This window comes from Anopheles darlingi, chromosome 2 (assembly GCF_943734745.1).
Source record: "Anopheles darlingi chromosome 2, idAnoDarlMG_H_01, whole genome shotgun sequence".
NCBI lineage: Eukaryota > Metazoa > Arthropoda > Insecta > Diptera > Culicidae > Anopheles > Anopheles darlingi.
Genome location: NC_064874.1, coordinates 61,214,004 through 61,232,169, shown reverse-complemented (window position 1 = coordinate 61,232,169; position 18,166 = coordinate 61,214,004). Strand labels below are relative to the sequence as shown.

At 41.4% G+C, this 18,166-nt stretch overlaps 1 protein-coding gene across 1 annotated transcript in view; it reads left to right on the top strand.

The window, feature by feature from the left end:
- The window catches only part of LOC125948056 (zwei Ig domain protein zig-8-like), a 38,731-nt gene that overhangs the window by 13,574 nt on the left and 6,991 nt on the right, over positions 1 to 18,166 (top strand). Inside the window, exon 3 of the mRNA XM_049673694.1 lies at positions 12,769 to 12,837. Coding sequence (XP_049529651.1) covers positions 12,771 to 12,837 — 67 coding nt within the window. The 5' untranslated portion in view covers positions 12,769 to 12,770. The remainder of the gene's footprint in view (positions 1 to 12,768; positions 12,838 to 18,166) is intronic.

The following is an 18,166-nucleotide window of genomic DNA, read 5'->3' as shown; positions in this document are numbered from 1 at the left end:
GTATTTCCACTGGTCAATGTAAAATATTCAAAACGTGAAATAAAAGAACAAGGATACAATCATGTGAAGGTGCTACACTGAAGAACTCTGAAGAATGCTAAAACTACCTCTTACATCTCGGTTGATTTTATTTTAGAATCCTCACATACTTCGCTAAGGGCTTACCGCGTTTTCCGTTTCGAATGCAAGGAACGCACAAAACGCGCTGTGGCGCGATAATGTTATTATTCATTGTCTGAATCTGTTCCGAGAGCTTGTTTCCCGAGCAAAGTTTCCAACAATCGTTGCAAATTTATATTTTGCAAATTTATTTGACCAGTCTATCGTGTGCGGAATGCAACATCCTGCAATGTCAAAATATTTGCCGTTCATCGTTGTGTTCAGCATCCGCCAACCGTTACAACGAATAACGCACTCCTTTTCCTTTTCTTCAGGGTTACCAACGAGTCCGTTCACGGCACCGATCATGTAATGCAAATGCTGCTGATTGCTAGCAGCATTTCCGTGCGTTATACTACCACCAACCTGTAACTGGAAGATTTGAAATTGTAATTTATTCCGTAGTCCATGCTCCATGAGCGTCGGAAGATTTTCGCTTTTCCTCGCAAGCGGATCGATATCCTTGCGACTATATGAAAAGGTGCTGGAAAGGAAAGCAACGTAGTGCAACTGAAATTTCATATAAAACGGAAGATGATTGTTATTCAACGGAGGATGATTGTAAGAAATGAAGGAAAAGTAGCTGCAAAACGCATGCTGTGTTGTTCAGAATTTGCAATTGCAGCCCGAGTAAGAGAAGAGAAGTGATAGTCCTCGGAGTAAGAGCACACTTTCTTAAATTCATCAACCGTTCAAGATGCTGCAGATCATCGTAGCATGCAGATTACTTTCATGCCGAATACGGTGACGACAACGATTATGATGATATTCAAACCATCCACCGGAAAGCCTCACAAAAGGGATTATGAATGACCGTTGGGAGCAGCAGATGCAATCCAGCATCTCCGATTGCTTCGAATCCGTATCCGCACGGAGTATTAACCATCCAGGTCGGAGTACGAAACCGGTTACAGGGATGAGTACAGAGTTCCGCTTCAGTCCTGCAACTTCGTCATTTGCATTAACATATTTCGTTCATGTCGGTCTTATGGCTGCGCCTGTAAGAAGAAGGAGAAGTGAAAGCCTAGATTGCAGGATGCAAACAGCCTTCCTGACAGTTTGCTGCCTTCCGATGACGCTATCACGACCATTACGATTTCCATTTTCCTCTGCATTAAACCTCAGGTCAGTCACCATCTGGCTAACCAAACGGGTTTCTGCTGTTGCTAGTGGATGGATACCGCTACACCTCCGATCGAGAATCCAGTTGATTCACTCGGATATGCATAGCACCATCTGCTCAGGCGAGGAGTTGGAAGACAGACAGACGTTGTTGCTCTGTTGCATATGCTGCATCCATGCATCGAAGCAATGGCTATTCTGTTTGAAGTCCAAGTCTGGGTTGAGTGAGCTCAGTCCTACATGTTTTCACTGACAAGGATAATAAATGCGGATGTATTACATGCGGTCGTCATCCAATCACAAACATTATCTAGACAACCTCTGGTCGATTCAACGAGCAAGTTCATTCAAAGATATTTCATTTAACTCCACTCCGTTACTGATTTGTGTTGTAACCAGCTACAGGTTACAAATCGATGAATTTCACCTTCACAATTGTCTAGCACCGCAGTGTTCATAATTCAAAGAAGGAAGCAATGAGTTTTCCAGCGGGAATACAATCTCGACGTATTGATTTACAGTTCTCCGTGTCACATCTATCCAAATGGAATTAAAGTGAAAGCAATTCCTAGTATTCCTGTTCTCTTCACTCTTTCTCCCAAAAAGGCACTCACTCTGCGGGATCTCATTCGTTTTTCTAATGTTGAAGTAGTCGGACCATCCCAAGATCCCGGCAGATGCTCGTAGAGGATCGGACGGACCATTACTGAAGTGAAAAGCTGGTCCGTTGGTTACTGGAGTTCATGGCTGATGGCGGACTTCCATTTCAACGCACAGCGTACCGTAAAGCGAAGCGTAAATCTTGACTTTCTCCACGCGGCGTCTCGAAGCTCACTTGATATACGTTTGTCCCAGGAGTACCGGGGAGCAGCGATGTGGTTCAAGAGGCATTTAACAGGGAGAAGAAGGAAATCGATTCGAAATCCGAGTCGTGGTATGTGGCCTCATTCTTACTCGGAATGGTGCCCTGGTAGGTGTTATAGGCCAACGACCGTTCACTCGTGTCAGATGAGCCTTCCGCGGTGATTGTTGCAGCTAGGCTAAACCACAAGCACTTCGTCACGAGTCGTTGGATCGCGCGCCGAGTAATGGATGGTAGGTTCGACGGAGGAATCCATCATCTGTGGCGGTATCAGCTGGAACACTCTCCACGGAACGGTGTAATTGATATCGTCCTATTTGACTTACTGGAACTATTGCCATGATCGAATTCCAAGTCACATAGGGCCGCGCTCCTTAGGGCACTGCAACAGCGAGAGGAACTAGCAATGTCTATACTCCTTGCCGTCTTGAGCGTTGGCATTTTAGAAATGCTGAAGAGGTCTGTCGTCATCACCGCGAGTGACAGAAAGTGATGCGCGGTCTACCACCAGTCGAAACTTTTTTCTCTGTTGGTTCAGTTTTCCTTAATCTTTGTTTTCGTTTTGCAGGGCAAGCAGACTTTCTGTCATGCCGTGGTCGAATTGACAAAATGGACATTACGGTCTAGTATTATAGGCCTGTCGCTCTCAAGCCATCAGCCTGTCGGTCTGAAGCTCTGTTGAATGACGCTAATCGTGACAGCAAACGGTAGCGAACAGTAGCAGGATCGGCACTCTGCCATCCCAGCATTTCTTCAAACATTTCTTTGAGCGTCGACAACAATCTGACTCGGAAGATAAATGACCACCGCCCACTAGTACGGTCAGCAGCATGACTGTAGCCGTCATCCATTGAGACAACAAACCATAAGACAGAGGAGTGTGCGTGGCACATCATCGGCCTCACGCCCCCAGCCATCGGAGTGCTCACGGAGTAAATTCATATTCGTTCAGAGAGGTTTTTGATTTGACCATTCCCCAAGAGGAGTTGAGATTTTGTGGCGATGGTGAGCGGTAACGTTGTTTCCATTGTCTTCCAATTCTCAGAATGATTTCGAGAGTGCTTATTGCGTCTTAAGTGCATACCGTCGTGATATGTTGTACCATTATTGTGTAGCTGAAATCTATTTTTCCAAAATGTCAAGCCGAAACCATTTTTTTGTTGAGGAGTTTCAAAATCATCTGGAATCATTAATTGTTCACGAGAGATGAACGAGCTATTCGTAATCGTAGTCTGATCGGACATTTACACAATTAGCAAATAATGAAATGAATACTTGAATTGAAACTTCACATCGAAACCAATTCGCAATTAACATTCGCTCCATGGAGCATTCTACTTCCGTGTTTATTCGAAGCACTGCCATGTTGAGGCCAATAGTGAATTCATTCCGAGCACCGTGGCGCAGACGTAAATTACAAATTTAATTACAACCCCGTTGAGTTTGATAGCAAATCACTTGCTGCGATCCGCTGGAAAAGACCCGAACGAACATTTTCGGTCTTTTCACTACTAAATTGAAATCATGGTACTCGTATTAAATGAGCTGCGATTCTTGTGTGCCGAATGGGAGGGACAATCCTTGGTGCAATCCGGGTATTTCGAAATGAATTCCTCTACCCAGGGGTTCGTTTTGGACTTTTGGCGTAAGAATTGGAATGGCTTTCCTACGAATTCATCAGAGTTGAATTAATGTTGGTTACATGGGCAGACGATGCAATTAACAATTTTGCTTCAAAACGCCATCATTAAAAGCAGCGACGCTCTAGATATGCTGTTGCTGCCGTCGAAATATGACTCCAGCGTGACCGGTGTTCTTCACGAATCGTTTTGAATTTGGGAGGCAGCTGGCTTATGCCTGTATTGATGCTGATGCTACACAGTATGTTGCTGCCTTAGTGACCAAGAAACACAGGGGAGATTATGAAGGATATCCCTGGAATCGGTAAAAGCGTCAACCTTCTACACTATAGTACCATCCATACCATCGTTGCTGTAAACGACAATTTTTCGGGCGCCATAATTGCCATAAACGGTTACTAGCGAACCAACCACTTATTGTAATTAATTCCTTTAGTACTTCGTTTCGCTATTTACGCCTTTTCCTTCTCCTCATTCACCTCTGATTCCTCGGAAGTCTTGTTGGTCGAGGATTAGCACCGAGGAGGGAATGTCCGAGTTTTATGAAAGATAATATTGTGACGGAATTTCATTACCGGAGACAGTTTAACGGCAAACGCGTGTTGGTCCATTAATGGTCCTTCTTGGGGCCGGTTCCGGTTACGTGAAACCGGACGATGGACTGTGACTGGCACCTGCAAACTCACACGGACAGACATTTTAGAAATCTGTATTCTTACACCATCAGTGACTAGCTAGCGTCAGTGGAAAAAAGGTTTCGTTCGGTTGGTTTCAACAAGCCAATCTACCACAACCACTATAAGTACCGAAGAGCTAGGCCGTGATATCAACTCTATTCCGTCCAGTCATAATAGAGTTGATTCGAAATGTTGGTCGCTTCGGAAGAACGGCAGTTGATTTCTTTAGCAAAAGTCGAATGGACAAGCCACTATGTAACTCTCACTTCTTCGATTTTTCTCAGCCAGTTGATTATTCCAACGAATGAGCAGTTGTACGTGTCATGAATATTGACTTCTCTTTGAATAGCGTGTCGGTTGTTGCTCAGCATCCGTTGAATCTTGCTTGATTGGTAGCATTCCTGTAGAGCTGGATATATTTAGTTGATCTGTTAAGATAGTTTTGTAAAATACTTCTTCTACAAGAAAAGTGTCAATTCGTTTGCATCACAACAATATTCGACCCTAAATTACCCTAAGGCAACGCGCTGTATGGAGATAAGAGATGGAAGGTAAGAGCATTAGATGACAGCTTCTCTCCATTGCTGAAGACGACAAAGTTCAGTTTACCAGACTCAGCAGTGCTTAACTGAACTCGAGAGGTATTCGCATCATGTTTCTCACTCTGGTATTTACGCGATTCCTGTTTAGTGAAAGCAGTCGAAGAAACCCAAAGGCATTCAATGTTCAATACCCCAACATTTAAACCGAAGCCCCAACAAATAAGCGAAGTGATGGTACGTTATCTGAAGATTTGAGGTTTGATTTATGTTGATTTTTCATTAGGCTTTTGAAAAGTTTTATTTAAGTTCATCTTGTTGCACAATCACTGAGCGTAAAATCAAAATCGCAAATTATGCCCTATGCTGCTCATAGGGTGGAGTCCCATCCTACTATTAAACTATTGGTCTCAGTCTTTAAAAAGCGAGGCAATGGTTAAAGCTGTTCTCGAAGGAGATTCGTTGCTCGTTTGACTGGTCTATCTGGTTGAAAACTTGGACAACAACAAGGCATCTTCTATGGAACGCCGAGAAGAAAGCACCGAAAACATGATGGACATGTTTGGGAGTGCCGGAGGCGGTGGCAATATCGTCCCAAGAATCTAACAAACTCGGGGACGGATGAACGATCCGGTACATCTCTCTTGTCGGTTTTTCGGCTACCAACACAAGTCCTCGAGCGACAGGCTGGCGGTTCGTAGCGATAATGAAACCAGAGAATCAACTAAAACGCGGAAGAAGGAAAAGGTAGCGAGAGTTGGTGGGAGATAAAATTTAAAACTGTACTAATTGACTATCGCACGAGTGTCATTTACGCGACAGCAAATTGATTATAGAAATAAATCGCTTCTGGTGGTTGGAATGCGGTGGCTGTTCAAACACATTTAAAACACTTTTGGTGCTCTAGCCAGAGGGTTCTGATTTCTGAAATGCTGAGCGCATGGAAAATGGTACTTTGCGACATTGTAGACAATTTGAAGAAAAAAGGCTCTACTTTGGTTTTTGGCTTAAGCCGTGTTTCGGATGAATGTAAAAACCACTACGCTCATATTACATGATTTCTCATTTTCTATAGATAATCAAGCATGAATACAATCTAACGGCAACATCTCTCATCGAGTATGATATGCAAAATAAATAAATCTGAATTAGAATATAACCCACCATTTGGATGGGTTGTAGTAGCAAATGATTTTATAGTAATATCAAAAGCTTTTAAAGGTTATAACATTGACGTTTATTTGAGATAATGAAGATCTGAGAAGCCTGAATTGATTGTTTAGTGCTAATAATTCGTGTCTACTAAAATATAATACTTATGTTATGTGGATTTATGACTTCTCATTCAAGTGGGGATTTCTTTTAAAATAGTTTTAAACATACTATTTCAATTAAAGTTAAAGTAAAGTTAGAGTGAATGCTACTGAACCCTTTAATACTAACAAGTACAAGCCACAGTGTGATGGTAAACTAAAAGAAAATACAATGTTTCTGCAAGGTTCAGTTAGAATGTACTCATGTATGACTAGAAAGCCAGTTCAAACATGGCCAATACACATTCAGTTCATGCAATTCATGTGATTATCTACAGGTGGCGTCACACATCTGCCTTATTTCAGATGCAGATGTAGTTTGTCTGTTCGGATTGACAAATGTCCACGAGCAAAGATGGTAACTTGTCGCACTATTCGTTCTACGCCGGGATTCTACCATTACCGATAAGACTCGAATGACACCTTGGATTGAATCAATACGTCTTTTTATTGCCGGTCGAAGACCTCACGGAAATCTCAGCGCGACGGTCTAGGCAAAAATAATTCATTAAGATTGGCACTTTCGTAGTACTTGTGAGTGATGTCGGGTTTCTCTGCCACAAAAATAATTGAACAACATCGCTCGAGCGGAAGAGAGTATTCCGGGAAGTTACAGGACTTGTGCATGTGTCTGGCGAAATATTGATGGTTTCCCGTTTTTCTATCCCTTCAACCGCACACCATCGGCAAGTTTCGGAAACCTTCATTACTCACGTCGCTGGAATAACTCATGTGAATATAGGAGAAACAACCCATCCGTACGCCGTACGCCATCGTTTCTTATGCTATTAGAACTAATGAGGAAGTGGGTGTTATAGCACTTGGAGTAAATTATGCAACGCATGTTGGGAATGAGCCATTTGTGATCTCTAGTTGGAATAGTTCATGCTGCGATTCTACATCACACCATTGAGCGCTCGTGTGTTCCATCTTTTGCGGCATTCCAGAATGGTTCAAAGGTCGGTAAATAATATGCAGGGGCAATGTTGCTGAAAGCGGACAGCGGATGTCGTGGTTTACATCTCATACACGAGGATGGACCATTTATGAATGTGGCTTCTTGTTAATCGACTGTCGTACATGCATCCAGACAAATGCTTATTCATGATCTATTTCACAATGGTGTTGAAGTTGATATCAATAACAAGTGTTCAAGATGGGATGTATGTGGCGGTTCTAGTAGGTGTAACTTGTGCGTGAATGTTGGAACAGTAAAACCAGCCATTGCACGTACACTGAATGAGAGAAGCGATTTCAAAATTGCTCATCGGCGCATGTGTTTAGCTCTAGTTCTAAATTCATCGATCAGCAAATGCAGCATTCGAAGAAACCAATGTTAGTCGAATTAGTCATGAAGTGCACAGGACAATGAAGAATAGTTCGCACTTCTCTCTGTTGTAGTATTAAATCATCTTAGTCTCGTATAATAAATATGCTTAGATTGAAGCTGCTGTAATATCGTAAAGTTATTGATATTGTATTAAAATTATATGCTGAGCATTGCTTTGTCTCTAGATGATATGCCGATGAAATTTCTCGTTCCTAAGGTATTGACCCAAACATCACTGCTGGGCTATATTTTCTACGGTCTTATCGTAGCCTATATCGGGCCATTAATGGTTAACCTGGATGCAGTTTAAAGGACCATGAATGTTATTAATGGTTAGATTGTATCGTGCATTCAAAGCCCATGCTTCATAGTTTGTGACGATGGTCGCTGAAAGACCGGGAGCTGCCCAGAATTCGTGTTATTGTTGTGTTTATGAACAGTGGTTGCGGCGTTCGCCCAAACAAATCATGCTAGAAGCTCTTTTAATGCCGAAATTTATGAGGCACATCTTATGCCAGCCGATACACCGAGAAGCACTTTCTTTATGCATTTTTTGTTTTTATCTATGCCAAAAGATGAGAACAGATAGAAGAAGTTTGGAAGTGTCCGGTCGATCGATGATGGGCGTGTTATCGATTGTTTTGCCGCGTTTACGAGCCTGCTATTGAGTACAACCGTTGCGCATCTCGAGGTTCATCGGATCATTGACTAGACTAACACTCTTGCTAAAGCTTACTTGTCGAATAGATCTTTATATTGTCCAAATAATTTAAACTAAAAAAACAGATCAGCTGTAAACTAAAAAACAGATTTTGATTTACTAACTAATGGGTATGTTTTTGTTTTACTGTGATTAAATTTAAATGAATAACTTTGAGCGCACTCATCTCCCTACGTCGTTGTTACTCTGGCCGTTTGGCACCTGGGGCGGAGTTCAATGGGATCAAAATATTTACTCATGCGATGGATTAAGGAGACTGTTTTTCAAGGCGATCGATTCAATTGAAAGGAGGGTATAACCTACAAACAGAGAGCGAAAACACATCTGCCATTTCAGAAACGTATCGCAAGGGTGGTTGCTGGAACCATTTGGGCTAAAACAAAGTAAGGCCATCTAAGCCTTTTCCACGGTTCCGAAATCAACAAACAGATTCTATTGCTGCTGGCTTTGTTTGCGTTGGCAGTGAAGCCGGAAAAGAGACTTTTTCGCTTCAGGTTGTAGCCTCGAAAGTGACTAACCATTAACCAGCAAGAAGGCTTCCGTTGGTTGCGTTTCTTCGTGTCCTCGTTTCCGTCGTTTCCGATTTCAGTGATTTTATTGTTGGGTCCATTTGAGCCAGGAGGCGTTTCGTCGAGAGTTAATCGGCATAGTTGTTGGCGAACAGTCGCCCCTATAGCAGAAGGCACATACCAGTATGTAAGGACATAAATCATGTTTCCAAACCATCAAAGCGCTGATGTGCACTGACACAGGCCACACAACCAAACCAAAGTTGTCTTATCATCTTTCTATCATCGTGGGCCAAGGTTGATAGTCAAGGATTGTTTCCTGATGGTCTTTTGTCTAATTGCCACACCACGGTAATCGAGATTTCGTATCTTACCGTCACTTCTCCGAGCTCCTGCGTTGGCATGATTTTCCGGATACCCGATTATCACATTCCACGCCCATAACATACACAGATATGTATGAATGGATCAGAAAACTCACTTATGGGAGTTCTACTCTCGGTTTATTGATCGACGATATCATGGGCACATGGTGTCTGAGATGAATCGAATGTCCTTACGGTCGTTGACAAATCGAGAATAATGGGAATTGTTGAGAGGTGGAGGTGTTCACGGAATGTAATGGTGGTTGGATGTAACGGATTGAAATTTATTCGTGGGTTAAATTGAAAACATAAATAGATTTATCTAAGCTTGTATGTGTGTTGCGCGCGTTCCCCTTCCGCTATCAGCGATTGATTTAACAATCGTGTGTAGGCGATGTGGCGGGTCTTTTCGAACATGGTAACATAATCAAATCCAGCTACGGATGAGTTTCAATAGTTAAATGGGAACGGAATAACAGCTCTCCGATTCTATATTCGATTTGGCAGCTGAGTTTTGCCGACTTTCGGGGAAAATATGAGATTAACTTCGTTTTGATTTTTCTTACGAACTGTGGCAAGGTTGTTCAAAGCGCATATCATCCTGATACATGGGAGTTGGAGCGGTCTCAGGGAATATCGAGTCATCTTTATTATGGGTCATAGTTTCATCTTCAAGATTGTACAACTACAGAATAAGCAGTCTCCTCTTTAATTCGAATCCTCATTTAATTATGAATAGGAATAGCTTAAAATCTTTTTTCGATGGGATGATTCTTACTCGTGCGACCGAACCATGCGGTTCGATGCTATGATATGATGTCGCTTTTTATTGGATACCACCTTCCTACTGGAGCAATCATTTGTTTATACATTAGGTTGTGTGTTATATTTCTGTCAAATTAATTAGCCTCGCTACCCGTGCTCTGACTAATGCTGTAGCTAGTCGAAGCACCAGCCCCGAATGATCTTGCAGACTGCTTTAGCTTGCAACATTGCTTGGAAGTTTGGCGAGATACATAATTTTTCAACGAAATTTTCATAAAACCCCGTGCACCTTCTTAGTTGTACTTTCGGGGAAACCTGTGTTGAAGGCATTAGGAGCTTCTTGCTTCTACTTTGGACAAATACTACTAATGCTACTCTGTGATGGTGCTGCTGGTGCTTTTTGTGCAAAGAAGTGTTGCGAATGAACACTTTTAACCTTCTTAACCTTCACTTCTTCACCTTTTCTTCTTGACCCTTTAAAGCAGCGCTCAATAAGCAAAAAGTTTTACTTAGCTCAAGCATGTTATCCATTGGTGAAAGGTATGTGCAGTTGTTCGGCAATATCGAAGTCTCACGATGAGACGAGCGTGTTCTGTTCCTATCGCGAAAGAGGATCGAAGAAAAGTTTTTACTCAGCAGCTTCGGAAGTTGGCTTCGATCTTCGTTTCTTTCATTCACTGACAGCACCATCACACGTTTTGAATAAATCACACGAACTGAGGTTAAGACTTGAAAGTTGTAGAAGTATGAAGAGTAATGATTTTCAGGCTTGCAACAATCCTTCTACTGAATCAGTGGATCAGTTCACGTTTCGCTAGATTAAACTTTGGTTTGTAATTTAACTCTGAAAAATGTATTTTATATCATTTTAACTTTTCTTCTCATACACGAGGGTGAGTCAAATATAAACGGGCTCTATGCTAGCAAATTTATCTTATTTTTAAATGCATGAAAGGTATTTTTTTTTTATTTTTCTGCATAATCTCCTGATCCCGAAACACATTTTTCCCAGCGGATATGCAGTTTTTAGATTCTTTGCAGTTTGAAAGATGTTGGTCGTGTTTGCAGCCAATTGCGCAAATTAGGTTTCATACTCAGCATTATCCTTGAATCTTTTGCCTCCCACAGTTTCCTTGAGAGAGTTAAACACATGAAAGACACAGAGTGACTTGTTAGGACTGTAGGGATCATGTTGCAATGTTTGTCACCTCAGTTACTTCTATTTTTCCCTCGCTATGCCTACAAGTGTGAGTAGGTGAGTCATGGAGAAAGAACCACCTCCCTTATCAGTAAGACCCATATTTGGCGGCGATATGCCCGTCGGACTTCACTTAAAACATTACAAGAATCAGTCGCAATAATTGTCCTGTAGTGATAAAACATCTGTCACTTTCAATTAGCCGTCTAAATGATCGCTTTAGATCGCGATGTTGTGCGCTTTAGGCTGGTGCGAGGTCTGCGGTTACGGCTCTCTTTTTCAACATAATTAGAAACCTCCACTTTTTTTAAGCTATGCAAACATTCTGGCTAGCGAGAGCATCACTTCCCGGAACTAGGCAGTCGATTTCCTCAGAATTTCTCTCATGCTACGGCGAGAAACTTGTTTACAATACGTTGCACAAATAACTCATGTTTCGAAAGAGGCGTACTTTTCCCACTCTTGAAAAATTTATGAGATAACATAAAATACGGAAACGTTCTATATTCAACGCGGGAACGGAGGACAAAAACTCTTGTTTATATTTGATTCGCTTTCGGGGGTTTTGATCATATTCATGTACATCTTTCCACCAGTTTTTGAATAATTCATAACTTACCTCATGAAATCAATTTTATTTAAAATACTAAAAACCAAAAAATTACGTAAAAATATGTTGATAACTCTCCGAAACTGTATAACAAATGGTAAACCTGGTCGTATCATGTGCCAACCCAATAGTTTTAAGCGGATGATCGTGTTAATGAGTTTCTAGTGTTAATGTGAAAATAACAAACATCATAGCAACCGTCGTGGGAATGGCATGTGACCAAGTCATGAGAACACGTACGTACCATGTTCTGGATAAGCACGGCAGCGGCGTACAATCATTCTGAGGGCATCACTAATCATCGAATCGAGAATATTTGAAAAATGCTCTAACGACGAACTGGGAATGTGGTTAACAACTATCACCGTTACCCACACCCACTAGGCTTACTCTTTCAGTTGCGCATGTGACATTGGTCGATACTCATTGCTATGTTATGGGACACACGGTTGCATCCACATTATAAACTGTTGGTGGGAGTTGGTCGGTAATAAATCATTCAACAGTCATTTCAACGAGAAATCAAGGAAAAGGTACAGATGCAGATGCTACAGACGAGTGACGAGTGAAAGGGATTCATTTCAGCCTGCTATATACCAGATAGCGTTTCACTAAGGAAAATCCTCCCGGAAGTATTTGCTCTACCTTAGAAAGTAAAGCTATCCGGAAGGTGAAGGTTAATGCCAGGGGGAAATTGCTATCTATGCGTCACTGAAGCAAACTAATATGTCGTTGGGGAGTTTCACTTGTTTTGCTTAATTTTTATTTTTTCTAATCGCGCACAGACTTTGTATTGTTTGCCCCTGGTTAAAGCTTCGTGATAATACTTTGGATGTTGAGATTATTGAGCAACAGTCAAATACTACAGCATCAAATAAAAAATACTGCATAACTGATAAAAGGATATCAGTAAAACAACAGAGCTAAACGCGTTTTCTTTTACTTACTCTCTTTTTAGAAATGGCTCAACAGTTCAACCAACATGTAATCAATGTTTTACTTATTTTCATCGTGTATCTGAATCAAGGTAAGCAGCAAATACGAAACACGTGTGACGCACAACCTAATCTCAAATTTACTTCGCAAATACCAAGTACGACAATTTTCATGTACCAAAAACTTATCAATTTCATTATACAGTCGTCATAGAGTCCATTGTGGGTCCGTTTGGGGAGTAAATCAAATGTCAAAGGCCATGTATATTTTTCTGAACCGAAAGGCATTTCACTACTTCGAACGGTCAACATGTAGGTAATTACGATTTGGAAGGGATTTCAATAGAAAAGCTCGATTCTACCGCTTCTGCTTCTGTCTCAGAATTCGATGACCTACCTACCAACGGATACAGAAAAAAGGGAAAGGTTGGGGTCACCATGATCAACATTAGCGTATCATGAAAGATTCATGTTGCTGATGCCATGCGTGAACCCAGACCGGCCGAAGGTCGAAGAGCAAGTCAGCCTGCAGGCGAATGTTTGCGTTTGAAATGGTTTTTCAATCAGTGTTTTCCAGCAGTGGATAAGCCCTTATCGCCTTCTGCTTCCCGCGATTCGCTTTTGTTTTTATGTTGGAATATGATCCTTTTGGCTGTGAGATTCTCTTCCAATGTTCGCTCGTCGAAAGCATTAGGTTCGCACCAACTTTTGGCTTTTCAACCAACCGCAACGATGGAAATTGATAAAATGTTGCTTTTTTGGGACGGTAATCTATTTATGCTCCATCCCTCAAGCTTTCACTATGTCGTTATCTTTTGAAGCGATTAGAAAAAAAGAGGAAAAAAGTGAATTGAGTACGTAACTGAACAAGAATCTCCAAAACCAACGCTCCAACCACTGCCTGCGGACTTGTAACTGAGTGTCATGTGAATGGAGAACACAATCCACTCACAAGACAATCTCGGGCGTAGTCATGTTTTGCTGGAACCATGGCCCCTTGGGGTCCGTGTGTCTAGGGATCCTTGGTTGAAAATTCTAAAATGTCCCACATTTTGATTTATTAGCTCTCTTATTCGTTATGTCTTTTTCTCTTTGCATTTCTCTCTTTTTCCTACATTGAAAAGGGAAAAGAATGTTCAGACAACTGAGTCATAGCATCGAAGGCCGGCAGCAAGTCTGAACGATGGTCCCAACGGATGGTTTCGGGTTGGTTACGAGTAATCTGACAAACAAGGCCTCCATTGTATAGTAAAAGAAGAGAGGGATTGGGGTTTGAAATTGGTCTGCAAAAATTGAATAAATGTTATTGGTTAGCATACCATCGCGAAGCATACCAGATACTTCTTATTTCTTCTTCCCTTTTTGTTGCAATACTAAATTAATGACGCACTAAAATATATGTTTGCATAACCGCTGGGTATTGAATTGGCTGCGTGATGCGTAATTGTATTAAATACGAGTTCCCATGGGTTTATGCTCGCAGGTTAAAGGTTGTTGGTACAGAAATTACTCGTCCCATTCGTCAATGTCAATCAACGTCTCCACAACAGCGCTGGATGCCCACGCGGAAGCGTTCCGCGATACTGTACGCGTGGCATAGGGATACGCCTCTGCACTGGGCTCAGAATCGAATTAACTAGAACACCTACCTTGATGGGATGGGGTTGTTGCTCATTAACAGATTCGACCTTTCCATTCCTTTTCTCGAATCATACCATTGAAGCCTCATTTACTTGAGGGAATATGTTCGTTGGTCCTACTTCTGGAATATTTTAGTCTTCAAAAGAAGATATATTGTAAAGTATGCTCTACTAACATCTTTTATCTTGGAAATGTGTGCCTCTGTTGTTATAATTTCCAACATGAGTTGAACCGAACGGCTCTAGTAAATATGAAGAACGAGCTCAAAAGAAACGAATCGAACGCTGGACCAGCAAGCGAATGATATATCCGTCTATTTTAGGCTTCCAAGCGGACACATTCGTTATGTAGCTAACCATAGGCATTGAAGCAGTATACCAAGCGGCTACGACTATCTATTGGGCTCTTGAACCAACAGATAACATATGCTATCCATTTGTTACCATGACCAAATTCACATTCGAATGAGTTCGATGATTGTTTTTCATTTCTCATAACTTGGCATGAAACAACGCATACACTTAAGGGGATTTTCATCATTCCAATTACACCAAATCAGTCGTCTGGGAGATCTGCCTCCGTTCTGGCAGCCTTTCCACTGTAAAACCTACATCACAAAACAAAACCATTCGTGGAAAGAACCGGCCGCACTTGACTTTAACCATAACGTCGATGTGTTCGGCTCGACTTTATCCAGTCGTCAATGTTTTTTTATAAAACCAGCTTCAAGCCGAAAAGTAACATGCTGAATCACTGCGATGAAGTCAAAAGTATACAAAGGGATACATGAGGGTTGTCGTCTGCATGAGACAAGTTATTCGATTCCGTGAACGGATACCGAATGCAGACGAACGGACAATGAATGGAAATGGCAGAAACCACGATAAGCGGCCAGATAGAGATTATTTTCTGTGCAAGGAGTAGCTTTCGCAGTTGTTCCCGATTTGTTGAGCTTAGGACCAGATCGGCAGCGTACAGATTGTGAAAGGAGATTCCGGAATGAATTTTATTTTCGGGAAAAATCAAAACAAATACAGAGGATAATGTTGCGACCACTAGACTTTGTTCTTCCGCTTCCCTTTTTCAGCGATTGCTATTCGACATCCGGTTGATTACAATAATTGTGATCGTTCAAATTCAATTTTCAAATAATGATTCGCTCAAATCAAGTTGCGACCTTAAAGTTACTTAAAATAGTATCCATTAGTCTATTTAGCTAGCCTCTTTTTGCATTTCTACACACATGCAAGTAACCGAGCATTCGTTTTTGTGATAGAAGAGGATGCTTCTCACTAAAATGTCGACGTTCACTTCGCGGGCGTTGCGAGATTTCTGATCATTCATTTAAAATGTAAAAGAGATAAAAGCAATAAGATAGCCAAGAACTGCAAGCTCGCATTTCGAAATTGAAATCCACCATCCTCGCGATGTTGCCTCATTGTATTAGATGACCGTTTGATGATTCCAGTGGCATGAGCATATGCGCCGCTTACAACATGGTGTCGGAATGGTGCTCCTGTCAATTCAACAGTCCAAGTTGACTCATGTTAAAGCATAGATTCAACTGGTATTTTGTCTACCCTCGCTTGACAATGCATTTCAAATGATACAGCGCAATGGCAGCAGCTTGGCACACACGAGGAAAGGGAAATTACTGGAATATTTGCCATCAATTGAGCTGTAGCCGTGAGCGCCAATAATTGTGAAAATGAAAAATCCCCGGGCCACACGACGTGCACGCGAAATCGCAAATAAATAACGTGTAATGCTGTAATTGAAATGAAAATACTCAATTTACTCCACAGTGGAAGAGTGTATCGCTAGGAACTAGTAAAAAAGGCAACAGTACTCACAGTGGTAGGATTATTTAATCATAACATTCCCAGCGGGCTTGGCAGCTTTTTGATCCAGAAGAAATCAAAGTAAAACAAAAAACATTTGATGCATACATATTGCCCACATTATATTGTGTGAAGCATTGTTAGAATACAAAATGGTATATGAGGAGATGTTTGATATCGACTAGTCCATATCGATCGAGTATTTGATATCGGTATATCGTAGAATAAGCTTTTTTATGGGGGATGAGAATGCGACATTTCAAATTATAATTATTTTTTAAATAATTGTGTGTGCAGGAATGTGGCCTGATGGAATTGTGGCCATTCCGTACGATAAACATGTTGTAGGTATTCGAAATGATTGACTCATCGAATCTAGAGTCAATTTCAAGGAAGAAAACAATGCAGTTAACGCTTGTGTTGCGAAAGTAGGGTGGCCGCTGAAGTCAGAGGCTACCTGACACAGAAAAACTGAGCAGCGAATGGAATATTACCGGTCAGATCAAAAGGAATGAAAAGAGAGAGGTTTCAAACATTAGCAATTGTTGTTATGTTTTTAATTGCACAAAAGTCGTAGCCAAAAGATCCTTTGCTAAACACGGCCCATTTTCTCTATGTTCAGTTAGGGGCAACAGTTTGAATGGACAAAGTGGTTGGAACTAACACTTATCTCATAAACGCTCGGTAGCTAATTTAACGATGATCTTCGCCCGAGCACAAAATATTCATGAGCATCGCTGAAATATGCGAGAAACATATTCTAAAGGCGCCACGGATCGGTGAGTTTTGTTGCGATTCGCTTGAATATAGCCTAAAGGCAACAAAGAATAGCTTCATACAAACGAATCTATCTCAAGACCCTTAGATACTTTGATGGGTCTTCAGTAATCTGATTCAAATTTGACCCTACACTGGACTGGATGCGGATAGCTACTAACAAGCGATCCGGTAGAAAAACCGGAGATGAAATGCCGGTTGCTTTGCGGACCGAACTACTTTCTACGGCAAGGTAAAGGTTATTTAATGCTGCATCTACGAAGGTTTTGGTGCAGACCGAGTTTATTCCGAAATTTGTTATCTCTTTTGAGTGTTTCGGATCGTACGAATAGAATGAATGAAAAGGGACCTAAATGTTCCAGTTAAACCCTTCCAAACGAGTGGAGCTCTCCAGTATCAGTACGGTACTCTATCATTCGATTGCTGCAAGGGTTTCATTGCTCTAATGCTAGCAATGATCCGGCTATTTCGCATCATTTCGGTTCTCATTCAAATTTCATGTTAGTTGAATGTTGCCAAAGTGTTGAGCTTTTTCAAAAACAGAAAAATCTCCTTTCTTCACCACCAATTCCGCATCAAATAGAAAGAAATCAGCAGTCATCATCAGAAGTCAATCGTTCTGAATCGAAAGCTCTGAGAAGCTCAACGGTTTTTTGCTATCCATTAAAGGAACGATTTTATTTTGCGTTTTGCGTCAGAAAGCGAATTAACCATCATTTGATTGGTAGGTAAATCTCTTCCTTTACAACTGATTCATCACATCGTAGGCCTCATCGTCGGCGGTGAGCCGTTCAATTGTTAACTGAGTACGAAGCTAACTGAACAGGACTACCAAGAAACCACTGCCTACAGTGGTGGAAAGATATCATTAATTAGATGCTTATATTATAGCAAATACAAATACAAATCCTACCCATTATAATTCACGCCCAAATTGATCTGAAAGGAGCGCGTGCATGAATCGAAGCAAGGAATTAATTTTGGAATTGTATGCCTCCTAAATGCCTCCTAGACCCTGAGGCAGATAAATGGCATTTTTATCTGTTCACGGATTTTGCCTTTTTCTACCCGATGCTCATGGTGCCTCATTCGGATCGTTTAGCATCGGTCGTTCCATTGGAGCATGTTATGCGAACACAAGACAAACCCTTCGGCCAAGAAT